The following is an 18,217-nucleotide window of genomic DNA, read 5'->3' on the forward strand; positions in this document are numbered from 1 at the left end:
TAGTGCTTCAGAAAGAAAAATTAGGGCACATTTTGAGTGACTTCTCAAATCCTCTTCTATCACATTAAAATAATTCTGACATGCAGACTGAAACATGCACTTTGAATACCAGCAGCAGACTTCCCTGGTGAGCAGTAGCTTTACTACAGTGATCTAATGAGCAACTAGAGTGCTAACATTCAGAATTTATGGCAAATGTGTGACACATCTGAATGCCTTCTTGATGGAACTAAAGTAAACAAGCATTGAAAATGCAATAGATCTCGCCTTCGTTTAAGTTAAAGCCATTCTGTTTGTAATGAGGTGGCTTTTTAGCTTTGCTTTTATTAGTGTTTTTAAAACTTTCATGTAAATAACATGCATATGTATGCATATATGTATATGTATGCATGCATTTATATTTGTATTTATATAGATATGCAGATTATATATGTTTATATATGTATGTACATATATTACCTACTGGCGGTCGCCAGTAGGTATATATAGTTAGGATTTTTTCTCTATGGGATTTTTGAAAATTCTATGTCTAATAACTTTGGCGTTTGTGGACGGAATTGGCTGAAATTTTCAGGAAAATGGAACATTTTGTTTCTGAGCAGCCCCTAAAAATTTGGGGGGGGTCGTCAAGGGGGGGCCGAGAAAAAAGGGGGGTCCCAAAACGTGTTTTTGCCATGCAATTTTCCATAGGGCGGTTGGCCTCACTTTTAGCTCGAACGGCTGAATGGATTTCCACGAAACTTGGCAAAATTGTAGATATTGTTTGCCCGATGTGCCTTTGCTAGGTCTCAAGATATGTGGTCCTGTGAATTTTGAGTAAATTAGGTTTAAAAAAAGATATATATCTAGAGCCGCGCCCGGTACGCGTACCGGGGAGCGCTCCAGGCGCGCCACGCGACTTGCGCACGGCAAGCTGATTGGTTCTCGGGTGTCTGTAAACATTCGAAACAGTCCGCAGCGGCCGCCATCTTGTGTCTCGGTAGGATTGAGACACAAGAGGTGGCAAGAATCAAAGGGGGGAAATGAGCAAAAGGGGGCAGGGTACACCCCCCTTGACCCCCTACTTTTGATGTGGGGGCCATAAAAGGCTCCCGCGGGTGAAAAAACAAAAAAATCGATTTTCACGGGGGGGGAGCGCCCGGTACGCGCACCGGGGAGCGTACGGGGGAGCGTACCATGGAGATTAAAAATGACAGACTTTAAAAAAAAAAAAAAAAGCTTCTTTTTATAAATTGGAGGTAGTTCTGAAAATAACTTTTTTTTTTATTTTGTTGTTTTATATATTTTTTTTTGTTTTTGTTGTTTTATATTTTTTTTAGACTTTTTAAAACAATTTTATATTTTTTTTGGATTTTTGTCAAGGGAAAAACAAAAACAAGGATTCCAAAACTGCTCAACAGGAGCAAAAAAATTTGAAAATTTAGGGACTGGAAGAGCAGCGGTGTTGCTGTTTCTTTAGGGCAATGAGTTCAACACTCTGCTCCCCATAGCAGAGCAGTTCGTCACACTCCGTGCACAAAAATTTGATGCCTGCAAACACCGGCTGAATGTTAGGGACCATTCTTCCACGGGGTGGTCCCGAAGGTGTTGCTCCACCAGTGGAGGTGCTGCCGCCATCTGTGGGTACATTCCGTGCCAGCTCTCTGACACTCTCCCTGGCAAAGTTGTTAGGGTGTCTTCTTTTCACATGCCTGATCAAATTATCATTCCCAAAACTATATTTTTTCAGAGGATTGCCTCTGGATAAACTACTCCCACATATTTTGCAGGTTACTTTGGGAGCGTTGACTTTTTTCTGTCCTTCAGGGATGTCGTAAAATTTCCAGATGAAATGGGTTTTTTTCTTTTGCTGAGGAGGGTCCTCATCTAAAAATCCATCTAAATCACTGCTGGATGACTCTCTTGCAGCCATTGCTGGAGATCAGAAAAGTAGGAGATAGAGTAGACAGAACAGCTCTTGCTCTCTCCAAGTACAAAGCAATAGTGAGAGAAATGGGTGGGTTTCACACAATTTGGAAAAAAAAAAGTTCTGAACCAATGAAAAGTGTTATTTTAAAGTCACATGGTTTGACGCGCTTATGCTACGCGCCCCGGGGCGCGTCCCGGGCGTGTATCGTAAGCGCATTGGGGCGCTTACGTTGCGCGATCGTATGCGCTTCCGGGTGCGCTTAAGACGCATCTCGCGGCTACGCGATACGTGTCTTATGACGCAAGGCGTGGCGGCTACGCGATACGTCACGATGTTGTTTTCGTTCGCGGCAATAGCGCTTCCGGGACGCGCATCAGTACGCGCCCCGAGGCGCGCCGCAAGATTGCGCTTACCCGTGCGTTCACCTGTCCGCGCCCCGGGAGCGCACCAAAAATAATATAAAAAAAAATAAAAAAATTATAAAATATAAAATTCGATTTAAAATGTATTATTTTTATAAAGATTTGCTATTAAATAACCTATGAAATTCACTGAAAAAACCATAGGTTATAGACCATATATAGTTAGGAATTAGCATTTACAAAACCTTGAAAATTCACTGAAAAAACCATAGGTTATAGACCATATATAGTTAGGAATTAGCATTTAAAAAACCTTATTTTACTCACACAAAACCATTGAAATTCCATATATAGTTAGTTGTACTAACTATATATCGCGCACCCGCAATCCACTGCTGATGATGTCACATATTACATCATTCATGACATGGTCAGTGACATCACTGATGACATCACTGATGACATCTCAAATGACATCACTGATGACATCACTGATGACATCTCATTTGACATTACTCATGACATCATTCATGTGATGATACGATGAACCTCTTCAGACTCTAATATAACCTTAGATACACTCAGTCTAAACAGACACTCACAGACTGTCACTCATCCATGGAGTTACTCACACACCTAATCAGTCTTGCAAAGAATCAATCACACCTCCATTTCCTCAACTATATAGTTAAACACACCTTACTTATTGAAACATATAATAACACATATTTACTCTGTTATACAATCCCTGATACAAGTTCACAATAATCCATACAGCTACTCACACATTCACTGGCTCTTATGCACAGTTATTTATATATGTCAACTACCACATGTACTGTGTTTTACATATGTAGCACTGAGATATCCATTCACTCACCAATACACTCATGCACACAGTAAACCGCCCATACAGCTGTTTCCACATGCACTTTTGAACCCATACATCTAGTGAATCAACTGCTCACACATCTATGCACAGAGTCATACACCTCCCAGACACCCACACACACACTCAGTCTCCCATACAAATACTTGGCCAACTAATCAATAACCCATATAGTTAGTCATATAGCTAATGATCAACACATGCATCAGATTACAAAACAACAGACACAATGGTGCACAATTTAAAACAGTTTAGTCACTAACCCATGCACTCAGTGAGACACATTTAATCACTCACTTATACAGTCAGTCATGCACCTACTAAATACATCATCCAGACACTTATACATCCACTCATTCTTCAATATATAAGACATATTTTAACTGTACAGAAACATACAGTCACTGGATGTTGTCATCAGTGATGTCATCAGTGATGTCATTTGAGATGTCATCAGTGATGTCATCAGTGATGTCACTGACCATGTCATGAATGATGTAATATGTGACATCATCAGCAGTGGATTGAGGGTGCGCGATATATAGTTAGTACAACTAACTATATATGGAATTTCAATGGTTTTGTGTGAGTAAAATAAGGTTTTTTAAATGCTAATTCCTAACTATATATGGTCTATAACCTATGGTTTTTTCAGTGAATTTTCAAGGTTTTGTAAATGCTAATTCCTAACTATATATGGTCTATAACCTATGGTTTTTTCAGTGAATATATATATACATACATATATATAAATGCATATGCATATATATGCATATATATGTGTGTATATGTGTGCGTGTAGAGAGAGGTAGAGAGGTAGAGGTGTAGAGGTAGAGAGGTAGAGGTAGAGGTAGAGAGGTAGAGACTAGTAGAGAGAGAAGTAGAGAGAGGTAGAGAGGTAGAGAGTAGAGAGTGAGTAATAGAGAGTAGAGAGTTAGTTGTAGAGAGTAGTAGAGAGCAGTAGAGAGAGTAGCAGAGAGTGAGTAGTAGAGAGTAGTAGAGTGAATAGTAGAGTGAGTAGTAGAGAGTAGCAGACAGTGAGTAGTAGAGAGTGAGATAGTAGAGAGTAGTAGAGAGTAAGTAGTAGAGTGAGTAGTAGAGAGCAGTAGAGAGTGAGTAGTAGAGAGTAGTAAAGAGTGAGTAGTAGAGAGTAGTAGAGAGTGAGTAGTAGAGAATGAGTAGTAGAGAGTAGTAGAGAGTGAGTAGCAGAGAGAGAGAATAGTAGAGAGTAGTAGAGTGTGAGTAGTAGAGTGAGTAGTAGAGAGTAGTAGAGAGAGAGTAGTAAAGAGTGAGTAGTAGAGAGTAGTAGAGAGTGAGTAGTAGAGTGAGTAGTAGAGAGTGAGTAGTAGAGAGTAGTAGAGAGAGAGTAGTGGAGAGTGAGTAGTAGAGAGTGAGAAGTAGAGAGTGAGTAGTATCGAGTAGTAGAGAGTGAGTAGTAAAGAGTGAGTAGTAGAGAGAGAGAGTAGTAGAGAGTGAGTAGTAGAGAGTAGAGAGTAGTAGAGAGTGAGTAGTAGAGAGTAGTAGATAGTGAGTAGTAGGGAGTGAGTAGTAGAGAGAGAGTAGTAGAGAGTAGTAGAGTAGTAGAGAATGAGCAGTAGAGCGTGAGTATTAGAGAGTAGTGGAGTAGTAGGGAGTAAGTAGTAGAGAGTAGTGGAGAATATTCCAAAGTTTGGCACAGCACCACTTGCACAATAAGTCCAATCAAATCATATCACTTAGAGTACTTATTGAAGCGCTGAATCTTGGTGTATATTCAAATGCTTTTATTTTCCTTAAGTTTACGTACCACAGCCAGCCGACGCGTTTCGTTCTGTACAACAGAACTTCTTCAGGGCGTTCCTTTTTCCTTCAAGTTATGTCGGTATCCTGTTGTCATATAACTACATATTTCTTGCAAATGTTAGACGAGACGTAAGTACATTCTTATTCAAAGTGACTAGGTATCAATTTTACCCACACAATTCGGGCAGACTTGAGTAATTTATAGCATCCTCAAAGTCAATCTTTCAAAAATTCCAAAGTATAGGACATGATAATCCAAATCGAAATGTTTCTCAAGAAAAGTCATTTTCAATCGTTCAGAATATCGGCGTTTGGGCAGATATGACCCAGGGACCCCCTGTATGCAAGGAGAATTAGTCCCCCCTCTGCAAACGCGCCAGTGGCCTGCGTTGCAGAGAGGTGTAAAAAGGGGCATAGACTCATTACACCTCTGTGCAATGGAGCCCCCTGGTGCATACTGGAGGTTCCAGGTGGGCTAGTTGGCCCCCAGGGACCCCCAGTATGCAAGGGGAATTAGATCCCCCTCTTCAAACATGCACGGGGGCTGCGTTGCAGAGAGGTGTAAAAAAGGGTGTGGCCTCATTACACCTCTCTGCAATGAAGCCCCCTGGCGCATACAGGAGGCTCCTGGTGGGCTAGTTGGCCCCCAAGGACCCCCAGTATGCAAGGGGAATTAGTTCCCCCTCTGCAAACACGCCAGGGGACTGCGTTGCAGAGAGGTGTAACAAGGGGCATAGCCTCATTACACCTCTGCAATGCAGCCCCCTGGCGCATACTGGAGGTTCCAGGTGGGCTAGTTGGCCCCCAGGGGCCCCCAGTATGCAAGGGGAATTAGTTCCCCCTCTTCAAACATGCACGGGGCTGCGTTGCAGAGAGGTGTAAAAAGGGGCGTGGCTTCATTACACCTCTCTGCAATGAAGTCCCCTGACGCATACTGGAGATTCCTGGTGGGCTTTCAGGTCTTATATAGTTAGGAATTAGCATTAAAAAAACTTTGAAATTCACTGAAAAAAACATAGGTTTCAGGGCTTATATAGTTAGGAATTAGCATTTAAAAAACCTTGCAAATTCACTGAAAAAACCATAGGTTTCAGGCCTTATATAGTTAGGAATTAGTATTTAAAAAACCTTTGAAATTCACTAAAAAAACTATACGTTTTAGGGGTGTTATAGTTAGCTGGACATTTCACTCATACAAAACCATTGAAATTGCTCCTATATAGTTAGTTGTACTAACTATATTTCGCGCATCCGCAATCCACTGCTGATGATGTCACATATTACATCATTCATAACATGGTCAGTGACATCCCTGATGACATCTCAAATGACATCACTGATGACATCACTGATGACATCATCCACATGACAATCACATACACCTTTTCATACACTAGTAAAATCTTTCATCACTCTTTGTAAAATACAGAGTATCATATTTGAATCCATTGTTACAGCAATACAAGTATCTAAAAACCCACTCAGTGATTCATAGATGTATACACACAACTAATCACTTACCTGTCGATCCACTCATACATGCTGTCAATGAACAATAGAACACTATCAAAAATACTTATACACCTAAATCGACATTACACACCAGCACACATCCTATTCACATATGAAGTCATCCTACTCACTTATGCAAACAATGGATCATACTTACATATTTACTTAGCTACACACTTATACAAACACAACTTCATCTATTCATTTAGATAGTAAGTCATACTTAGTGAATTATAAAATCATTATTACAAGTATAAAGTTATCCATACAGTCACTCACACAATCATTGAGTTTTATGTATACTTATTTATATACAACAACTGACACATACACTGCCTTTTATTTTTCTAGTTTGTTGGACATGTACCATAGAGAAATATATTTGCTCATCACCACACCCATAAATATATTCACTCACTCAAACAACTGTTAGAACATGTAGTTTTAACTTCATATATCTAGTGAATCAACTATTCACACATCTTTGGGCAGTCACACACCCCCCACCGAACCACACACACATTCACTCTCCCATACAAATACTCAGTTATCTAATCAATAACTAATATAGACTCTCACATAGCTAGTAACCAACTGGAGAATCAGTTTACACAACAACTGACAAAGTGATACAGATATTCAAACAGTTTAGTCACTATCCACTATATTTAGTGAGACACTATAAATTGGTCAAGTAAACAGTCAATTACACTGCTACTAAATCCTCCATCCAAATATTTATTTTTATATATCCACTCATTCTTCAATGCAAATTGCTATATATATAATGCATATAATTAAATATTGAAGCAAATCACATTCACTGGATGGTGTCATCAGTGATGTCATCAGTGATGTCATTTGAGATGTCATCAGTGATGTCACTGACCATGTCATGAATGATGTAATATGTGACATCATCAGCAGTGGATTGCGGGTGCGTGAAATATAGTTAGTACAACTAACTAAATAGGAGCAATTTCAATGGTTTTGTATGAGGTTGATAGTTCATGAAAACTGAGCCAATGACGGTGTCTTAATATGAAGATTGACTGCTGAGCTTGGCATGTAGTGGGGACCTGTACCAAAAGTACCTGCATTAAATTCACCATGCATTAAACAACATTTGTGGATGGCTATTGGCTGGGTTCAGCCAGTGTTAACAGCAGGCCCTTGAGCTGCCCTGCCACGCCTAAAAGCATAATTGTAGTTTTTTTTGTTGTTTTAGGGATTACCAACCCTAAATGGGTCCAGTGAACTCTCCAGGTTATTTTCACCAGGGAACACATACCCCACATCCACTGTAGGGCTTTGGAACTTCTGGAGCAATGCCGGGTTCACCACAGGTTCAAATCACTCGCAGGCAGGTCGCTCCACACGCTGCTGCACGGCTCTGCCTGCATTGTTTTTGCCTAATCTTGTATTTTTCCGCTGTGCCTAACTTGCTTTCTTGCCCAGACTTGTTTTATTCCCTTGTGCCTGTACTTGCTTTCTTGCCCAGACTTGTTTTTTCCCCTGTGCCTAACTTGCTTTTTTGCCCAGACTTGTTTTTATTCCCCTGTGCCTGTACTTGCTTTCTTGCCCAGACTTGTTTTTATTCCTTTGTGCCTGTACTTGTTTTCTTGCCTAAACTTGTTTTTCCTTCCTGTGCCCAGTTCTCTAGCGGCTCCCGCCCGTTTTTCCCGCCGCTGCATCCCCGCCCCCCTACAATCCCAATCGCCACCCCGCTCCCGCCTCTGAGCTGCTCCTCCCTCCCACATCCCGTCATATGGAAGCCGGGCAAAGGCTACAAGATCACTCACAGGGACCGCACCAACAGAGCAGGAGTAGGACTTGCCCACAGGAACACTCTCAGAGTCTCGACCAATACCCACGATACCCTCAGCACCACCGACCACCTGCACTTCCAGATCCACACCAACCCCAACACCACCCTCAGAGGAACCCTCATCTACAGACCCCCTGGACCCCGACCACAGTTCAGTGACTCCATCGCCGACTTCGTCAGCACACATGCCCTCGCCTCCACGGACTACATCCTCCTCGGGGACCTGAACTTCCACCTCGAGAACAACAACAAAACCAACTCCACCACCCTGACCGAGAACCTAGCCAACCTTGGACTCAGACAACTCGTCACAACACCCACCCACTCTGCCGGTCACATGCTTGACCCCATCTTCTCGGCAAGCCCCCACGTCTCCTTCAACCACACCACCGAACTCCACTGGACCGACCATCGCTGCATCCACTTCACGTTCAAGAAATCCACCACACACCTCTGCAACCAACAGATGCCTCGCCGCTTCTGGAGCAAAATCACCGAAGACCAGCTAACCACCACCCTCGCTCAGAGCCCACCCGCCAACCCCACCGACACCGCAGCCCGCAACCTCAGACAGTGGATCAATGACTGCGCCAACACTCTCGCCCTGATCAAGAAACCATCCAACAGTCACACCAACAAGAAAGCCAGCTGGTTCACTGAAGACCTCCGAGCCTCCAAGCAAACCTGCTGAAAATTGGAGAAGATCTGTCTCTGTGAACGAGCACCGGACAGCCATGCAGCCCACAAGAACGCCACCCGCAGACCCCATCACCTCATCAGATCCGGCAAAAAGGGACTCCTTCAAAAACCGCCTAGACAACAATGCACAAAACAGCAAAGAGCTCTTCAACATCATGAAGGAACTCTCCAACCCCAGCTCCAACACCAACGACAACCCACCATCACAAGACCTGCGCGAATCGCTGGCCACCTTCTTCCACCACAAGATCGCAGACATCCACAACAGCTTCAACGCCACAACCGCCCCGACAACCACTGAGACCTCCGCCCCCACGTCCACCATCCGCACCAACTGCCTGCACCGCTGGACCAACATGAACGACGACGACACCATCAAAATCATGAATAACATCCACTCCGGATCTCCATCAGACCCATGCCCACACCACATCTTCAACAAAGCCAGCACATCAATTGTACCCCATCTCCGGAATGTCATTAACACCTCCTTTGAGACAGCAACCTTCCTGGAGAGCTGGAAGCACGCCAAGATCAATGCCTTACTCAAGAAACTCAAGGCGGACCCCAAGGACCTCAAGAACTTTTTAATAAAACTGACCTATATGGTATTATACCGAGACCTTCTCCCAGATTTAATTTTATGAATTAATTTCATAATTTACAATACTTTTCTCAGGACCTCGTTGAGGCCACCAAAAACCATTGTAATCTCTGCAAGCACAAACTCCTGAGACGGCTCCAACGCATTCAGAACGCCTCTGCACGCCTGATCCTCAACATCACTCGATACAGCCACATCACACCCCACCTGAGAGACCTGCACTGGCTCCCAGTCAACAAGAGGATTCCCTTCAAGCTCCTCATCCACACACACAAGGCACTCCACAACACCGGACCAACGTACCTCAATAGATGACTCAGCTTCTACACCCCCACCCGCCAGCTCTGCTCGCCGATTTCACCCTCACCACAGTCCCCCTCTTCCGAAGAGCGACCTCCAGCGGCAGATCGTTCTCCACCCTCGCCGCCAAGACCTAGAACACCCTCCCCATCCACCTACGGCAGATCCAAGACCTGCTGACCTTCAGAAAACTCCTCAAGACCTGGCTTTTCGAGCAGTGGAGCATTCCCCACCCCAGCCTTGAGACCCTCACGGGTGAGTAGTGCACTTTACAAATGATATGACTGATTGATTAAAATCATTAAAAAAATATTTTTTTGTGGAAATACTTAAATACACTCACAAAGAATGGAATGAGGCCAGTAGATTTGTCTTCTTCCAGAGCTTTTCTCAGGGCCGGTCCACGTGCCGCAAACTTTTCATCAGAAGGGATCGACTTCATTTTCACACCAGCAATCAAACCAGCCCTCTCCACCGACAAGTGGGCCTGCAACAAAGATAAACTTATATTTAAATATGTTATTGTATTTCTTAAAAGAATGACAAATGGTGTACAATAAAATAACAGAGATAAATATCCTGGAACCTCATATATATAGAACTTCAGCTTACGCACATATGTTTAACCTTATGACAAGTGCTTGATCATGGGCTTGTAAACGGAATCTGATTGTGATTGTGATTGTGAGAGAGATTGATACAGCGGTCGAATGCCCGTAGCTGTCTAGGCGCTCATAGCGGAGGAAAGAGCCTGAGTTCCAGTTGTGGATAATTTAAGTTAAATTAATTTGAGAAAAGACATGTCTTTATAAGCTTTCTAAATCCGAGTAGCGTTGGACAGCTTTTGATGTTTACTGGGAGCGAGTTCCATAGTTTTACTGTGCCCAGGATAAAGCTTCTTCCTCCCCAGTTGACTTTTCTAAATGTTGGAGTCCGGAGAAGTTTGCTCTGTGCTGAGCGAAGGTGTCTTGGAGGATGGTACCAGGTGAGATGTTCTTTCAGGAATGTTGGTCCATTTCCGTGTAATGCCTTGTATGCTAGACAGAGGGCCTTAAAATCTATTCTCTTTTTCAGGGGGAGCCAGTGGAGTTTTTAAGGCCTTCTGATATGGACTGAAACTTGGGGATGTTCAATATTGCTCTGGCGGCAGCGTTTTGTGTTCGCTGGAGATTGGCCATGTGCTGTTTTAGGATGCCTAAGTATAGGACATTTCCGTAGTCCAGTCTGGCCAGGGCTAGCACTGTGACTGGAGTTTTTACTGCTTCCAGGGGAATGAAAGTGCGTATTTTACAGATAGATTTTAAAGTCAGGAATGTCATTGATACGACTTTGTTGACCTGATGTTGAAAGGACATTTTGTCATCAAAGATGATCCCCAAATTCCTCACTTTTTGAACAAGGGTGGGGTACACGCCCATACTGGGGGGTACCAGTTCTGAGACCAAAAAGAGGTATCTGATCCGAATAGGAGGACCTCTGTTTTGGTGCCGTTAAGCTTCAAACAGTTCAACCGCATACATTGGTTTACGTGGTACATACATTGTTTAAAGCTATCTGCAGTGTCTTCAGGGCTGCTTGAAATTGACACCACAATTTGGGTGTTATCCGCATAAGATATTATTGTGAATCCATATTTCCGGATGATCTTGGCCAGAGGAGTCATGTAAAGGTTAAGCAGGGTGGGGCTCAGAGAGAAGCCCTGTGGCACTCCACATGGGAGAGTAAACTGCTCTGAGGGGGAGCGGCCAACCTGAGCATATTGATATCTGCTGTTCAGATAGGATTTGACCAGTTTTAGGGCAGTGTTCTTGACTCCTGCTTCTTCGATCCGCTTGATTAGTATGTCATGGTTCACGGTGTCAAAAGCCGCCAACCGATCCAACAGGATTAAGGCGGCCCTGGCTCCCGTCTCCAGTATTGTCCGGATCTCCTCTGCTGCCTTAATCAAGGCAGTTTCTGTGCCGTGCCCTTGTCGGAAACCATACAGGAAGGGATCCAGTAGGTCTGCCAAGGAGAGGAAGGTCGTTAGTTGGGAGTTGAGGATTTTTTCCAGTACTTTGGCCAGGAAAGGAATCTTGCCTATAGGTCTGTAATTATTGTGATCAGTGGGATCTAAATTTGTTTTTATTAGTAGAGGCAAAATTGACACTGTTTTCCAGGTGTCTGGAAAGACACCTGATGTTACGACTTCTTTGTAGAGTGTACTAAGTTGTTCGCTGATTATATCTGTGCCATGTGGAATATCATGGGTGGGCAAGGGTCCAAGGGTGCTCCAGATTTTATGGATTTGAAAGTTTGTGTTATTAATTCAATGCTAGGTGGATCAAAGGAGTCTAGGACACTGATGGGACATGGGATGTTTGAAGCGGAAGTGGTTGTCGTGTCATCATCCATGTATGTGAGGGATTCGAAAATGGTGAGCACTTTAAAATAGCCTGCGGGTTGATTGCAGAATGCTGCACTAGTGTCTTTTATTTTGTGGTTCTGGAAGTTTGACAAGTTTTTTCAGTGCTGAACATAGTTCTTTACTGGAGTTGCCTGCTTGTTGTATTTTTTCTGAGAAGTATTTACTTTTCTTGTCCATTATAATCTTTTTATAAGTGTTCAATGATTGGGAATATATTTCTTTTTCGGCTACAGTGTAGGTTCTTCTCCAGCGCCGCTCGGCTTTTTTACAGATCTGCTTCTGTTTGCGCAAGGCATCACAGAACCAGGGTTCAGATTTCTTTGTGCGCTTGCTGGTAACGCTTTTTTCTGGTGCCAGCAAGTCTACTGCAGACTTGACCCAGTTGGAGAAACTGTCTGCTGCTGATAAGGATGTGTCAAAAAAAGTAGCATAACCCGCAATCACACCTGCTTGCATTAATGCAATATCAATCAAGAACAGAAGGCACTTCCCTTGTTTACGAAGAGCGCATTTTCTTTTCTTGTAATTGGGCAAACATGTGGGCCATATTATCAAGAACGGCGATAACGTTATCGCTGATTTAGCGACAGGAAACTGCTGATAAAGGGGTGATAAGGGGCTTGATAATATGCACTTGAGAATTACAAAAAAAGCCCAGGTTCTGGTGTGAAGAACATCAAACCTGGGCCTCTATTGGAATTCTCAAGGGCATATTATCAAGCCCATTATCGCCAGTTTAATGGCAGTTTCCTGCCGCTAAATCGGCGATAATGATATCGCCGTTCTTGATAAAATGGCCCTTATATTCGTAATTGAGCGCAATGTGGTTAAAAACTCAGAGTGCAACCCAAAATCACTTTGTCTCGCATCAGAGCAATATTTCTCATGCGTAGACAGCATTTTCCCCATTAACGAAAAACCCATTTTGCCTTTAATTTAAAGTGAGTTCTCTTCAATATTACAGCCAATGTGCAGGAAAATACAGGTTATGCGACATAATATGATTTGGATGTTGTTTTAAACTAAAGAGGCTTTGTGCACTGATTTACAGCGTTCTGGACAATCATGCAAAAGTATCTTCTATATTTATGCTTTTGATTTTGTTTTAACTGGTGATTGGGCACATTGATTTTGTAGAAGGCCATGACAAAGACCGTGTGGTTGCAATGAGTAGCGAGTAGGGGCCGAATAAATTGGTTGAGTTCAACAGAAAGTAATGTGCGGGTCTTCCTTGTGTAGAAAACTGGCACAGAGTCTATGGTTCATAGATTTATAGATACATAAGGGATCTTGCATTAACTGGACTAGAACATATCAATTGCATATTATCTCTGCAATTTAGTACTTTTTGCAGTTTTCTATTGCACCTAACAGGACCACAAGGCTAGTAGGTCACTTAATATGAAGGTATGAGGTTCCACAAACATTATAAACAGAAAATGGTATACAATGTTAGAAATGGGGTTTCTAGCTGGCAGTAGGGACCACCACTCTAGTCAGGATAAATGCAGTACACACAATAAGTTTACCTGTGTCCACCCTCTGGTAACTTGGCTCAGAGCAGACAGGCTAAACTAAAGAGGCATTGTGTAAAATATTTGTGCACACACACACACACACACACACACACACACACACACATACACACACACACAGTAACACAGTGAAAAAACCCCACAAAAGTACTCCACGCCAGTTTAGAACATATAGACAATCTTTTTCCGAGTAAAACTAGACCAAAATAACGAAAATACAACATATACAAGTCAAGATATGAATTTTGTAAGATTCAATCAAGATGCAGTACTTAGAAATCAATAGCTCCAACTGGGGCTATCTGGTCATGCTTGACTGGGATGAATCCAAAAGTTCTGTTCGAACGCAACAGTTCCAAGATCCATTATTTTCAGCATGTCATCCACTCTTTGTAATATCGCCATCTTCTTGCTATACCCGGGTCAGAAACACAACTTAAGCTCATCAAGTAGTCCAATGGTTAAACAAGATCATATTTTTGATGTACTATTGATGGTTCCTCTTTCACTTTGCAAGTTCCCTAAGTGTTTTGAGGGCATTATACTTTCATTGTCCATGATTCAGCTCTAGTTGACTTAGGCTTCATGACCCAAATTTACTATATCTTAGTACAGACAATTGCACATTGAAGCTTGGACGAATGGCGCAAAGCAGCACAAAACAGCACAAACAGTTAACTTTTGCATAGAAAAAGTTGAGGTGACTGCCTTGCCAAAAAATGTCTTGTGTCGTGCAGATCAAAGCTCTCTGATAAAATATGCAAAGATAATATAACTGGGAATTGACAGCCCAATCAATCCTAGGTTTCGACTAAAAATGGCATGGAATCCTAATGCCAAATCAAACCATGAGCAAGCAATTGGTGACCAGAATATTGTGCCATACTCACATGCATCATGTGTAATTTAGCGATACAAAAGGAGATGATGGACGGAGAGTTTGAGCAAATCAAACACTCACCCCCAGTCAACTGATCTGGGTTTAATCCATCACCATTCTTTAGCTCACTCGGCCACCCCAGTTTAGACATGGCAATATGCAAATCAGTCTGACCCTATGCCTCATGGGAACAGTCCAGACCGAACTGCCATGCCATGTCTTCCTTGACCGGAAACAAGCATCCTGGGACCAGTTTCGGATTCATAATCCTCATCAGCCAGGCTATCTTGAATCCAGTGGCCAAGTGAGCAAGGGACTCACGTCTGAGCATACCCTGCCACACTTAGGGCGAACAAAGCGATACAAAAGGGGATGATGGATGGAGCGTTTGAGCAAATCAAACACTCACCCCCAGTCAACTGATCTGGGATTAATCCATCACCATTCTTTAGCCCACTCAGCCACCCCATTTCAGACATGGCTATATGCAAATCAGTCTGACCCTGTGCCTCATGGGAACAGTCCAGCCCAAACTGCCAAGCCATGTCTTCCATGGACCGGAAACAAGCATCCTGGGACCGGTTTCGGATTCATAATCCTCATCAGCCAGGCTATCTTGAATCCAGTGGCCAAGTGAGCAAGGGACTCACGTCTGAGCATACCCTGCCACACTTAGGGCGAACAAAGCGATACAAAAGGGGATGATGGACGGAGAGTTTGAGCAAATCAAACACTCACCCCCAGTCAACTGATCTGGGTTTAATCCATCACCATTCTTTAGCTCACTCGGCCACCCCAGTTCAGACATGGCAATATGCAAATCAGTCTGACCCTATGCCTCATGGGCACAGTCCAGCCCGAACTGCCATGCCATGTCTTCCCTGGACCGGAAACAAGCATCCTGGGACCGGTTTCGGATTCATAATCCTTATCAGCCAGGCTATCTTGAATCCAGTGGCCAAGTGAGCAAGGGACCAACGTCTGAGCATACCCTGCCACACTTAGGGCGAACAAAGCGATACAAAAGGGGATGATGGACGGAGAGTTTGAGAAAATCAAACACTCACCTCCAGTCAACTGATCTGGGTTTAATCCATCACCATTCTTTAGCTCACTCGGCCACCCCAGTTCAGACATGGCAATATGCAAATCAGTCTGACCCTATGCCTCATGGGAACAGTCCAGCCCGAACTGCCATGCCATGTCTTCCCTGGACCGGAAACAAGCATCCTGGGACCGGTTTCGGATTCATAATCCTCATCAGCCAGGCTATCTTGAATCCAGTGGCCAAGCGAGCAAGGGACTCACGTCTGAGCATACCCTGCCACACTTAGGGCGAACAAAGCGATACAAAAGGGGATGATGGAGCAAATCAAACACTCACCCCCAGTCAACTGATCTGGGTTTAATCCATCACCATTCTTTATCTCACTCGGCCACCCCAGTTCAGACATGGCAATATGCAAATCAGTCTGACCCTATGCCTCATGGGAACAGTCCAGCCTGAACTGCCATGCCATGTCTTCCCTGGACCGGAAACAAGCATCCTGGGACCGGTTTCGGATTCATAATCCTCATCAGCCAGGCTATCTTGAATCCAGTGGCCAAGTGAGCAAGGGACTCACGTCTGAGCATACCCTGCCACACTTAGGGCGAACAAATCACAATTTAGGCACAATTATTATTTATGCAGTTTACCATCACGCGGATATTTATTAAATATACATTTTCACTTGTTAGAAATGGGGGTCTCTAGTTGGCAATGGCTGGCACCAATGTCTAAATAGGGACCTTTCTTCCTAAGTCTGGGCAAGTGGGCTACCCCATTTGACAACCCTTGCGCAACCCTGTGGTAACGTAGCACGAGCAGTTAGGTCTATCTCAGAGACAGCGTGTAGAGCATTTATGACCAAGCACAATAAGGCAGTAATGACACCACAAAAGGACACAACTCGAGTATGTATAGAAAAATAATATCTTTATCTAACGTTCAACTCAAGACTCTCACAGCGTTTCCACAAGCTACAATGCACATAAACTAGTAGGGACTCAAAAAGGCAATAACGTATTCCCGAGAACGTGACAATGACTGAGTTCAAGGCCGGGGCCAATGCGACCTGTTGCGCACCAGGTACCTGCCAGGGAAAGGGGACACAGCAAGCAGCTTCTCGAAAAAGCAGAGACGGTGACAGGCAGACTCCCAGTGACCACAAGTCTTGGCTGCAGGGGCCCGCAGCGTGCACCCACAATCATTGGGGAACTCTGGGACAGGCGGGCTCTCAGCGGCAGCAGCACACAGCAGCGGTGGCCCGGGCTGGTGGGGGCGATGACTCGCGTCTTGCAGCTCCGTGGTGAGCTCAGAGCGACAGCAGCTCTCTCTTTGCTGCTGTGGCCCACGAGATGATAGCGGCAATCCTGGACAATGGGGAACAAGCTGCGGGCACTCAGTGGCAGTTTCTCTCTCTTAGCTGTGACGGACCAGAGGACAAAACTCTATGAGGCAAAGTTAGCAAGGGTGCAGGCACTCAGAGGCAACAGTTTTCTCTCAGCTGCGGCGGCCCACAGGACAAATCACAATGATACAAAGTCACCAAAAGTGTGGGCACTCATCGGCAGCAGCGCTCTCTTAGCTGCGGCGGCCCAGAGGACAGATCATGATAATACCAAGTTGGCAACAGTGCGGGCGCTCAGCGGCAGCAGCTCTCTCTTAGCTGCGGTGGCCCACAGGACAAAGGGTGATGCAAAGTTGGCAAAGGTGAGGGCCCTCAGCGGTGGCAGCTCTCTCTTAGCTGCAGCGGCACACAGGATGAAGGGTGATGCAAAGTTGGCAAAGGTGCGGGCACTCAGCGGCAGCAGCTTTCTCTTAGCTGCGGCAGCCCACAGAATGAAGGGTGATGCAACATTGGCAAAGGTGCGGGCACTCAGCGGCAACAGCTCTCTGTTAGCTGCGGCGGGCCATAGGACGAAGGGTGATGCAAAGTTGGCAAAGGTGTGGGCACTCAGAGGCAGCAGCTCTCTCTCTTAGCTGCAGCGGTCCACACTGATCCAGCAACAGTTGCAAAGGTTCAAATTCAAGTGGGCTCTCAGAGGCGGCAGCTCTCTCTTAGCTGCAGCGGCCCACACAGATTCAGAAAAGTTGCAGAGGTTCAAATTCAGGCGTGCTCTCAGCGGGGGCAGCTCTCTCTTAGCTGTAGCATCCCACACAGATTCTGCGAAGTGGCAAAGGTTCAAATTCAGGCAGGCTCTCAGGTGCGGCAGCTCTCTCTTAGCTGTAGAGGCCCACACAGATTCAGCTAAGTTGCAGTGGTTCGAATTCAGCGTTACTCACAGTAGAACCAGAGGCTCTGGTTTACTCAACGGAGACCTCACCTGCAAGCAGAATTCCTCGCACAGGAATTCCGACGGCTGGCGGAGTGAAGTCTAATGTCCCTGAGACTTCAGCAGAGGCCCTCTCAGTTCAGGACCTCGGGTAGTTTCTTCAGCAAGTTTGGTGAAAGTTTTCAAAGTCCT

General features: G+C 44.4%; 1 protein-coding gene across 1 annotated transcript in view; it reads right to left on the bottom strand.

The window, feature by feature from the left end:
- LOC144827580 (aromatic-L-amino-acid decarboxylase-like) overlaps positions 1-18,217 on the bottom strand; it is a 1,238,931-nt gene that overhangs the window by 569,887 nt on the left and 650,827 nt on the right. Inside the window, exon 6 of the mRNA XM_078685836.1 lies at positions 10,229-10,372. Coding sequence (XP_078541962.1) covers positions 10,229-10,372 — 144 coding nt within the window. The remainder of the gene's footprint in view (positions 1-10,228; positions 10,373-18,217) is intronic.

This window comes from Lissotriton helveticus, chromosome 4_1, assembly GCF_964261635.1.
Source record: "Lissotriton helveticus chromosome 4_1, aLisHel1.1, whole genome shotgun sequence".
NCBI classification, from domain to species: domain Eukaryota; kingdom Metazoa; phylum Chordata; class Amphibia; order Caudata; family Salamandridae; genus Lissotriton; species Lissotriton helveticus.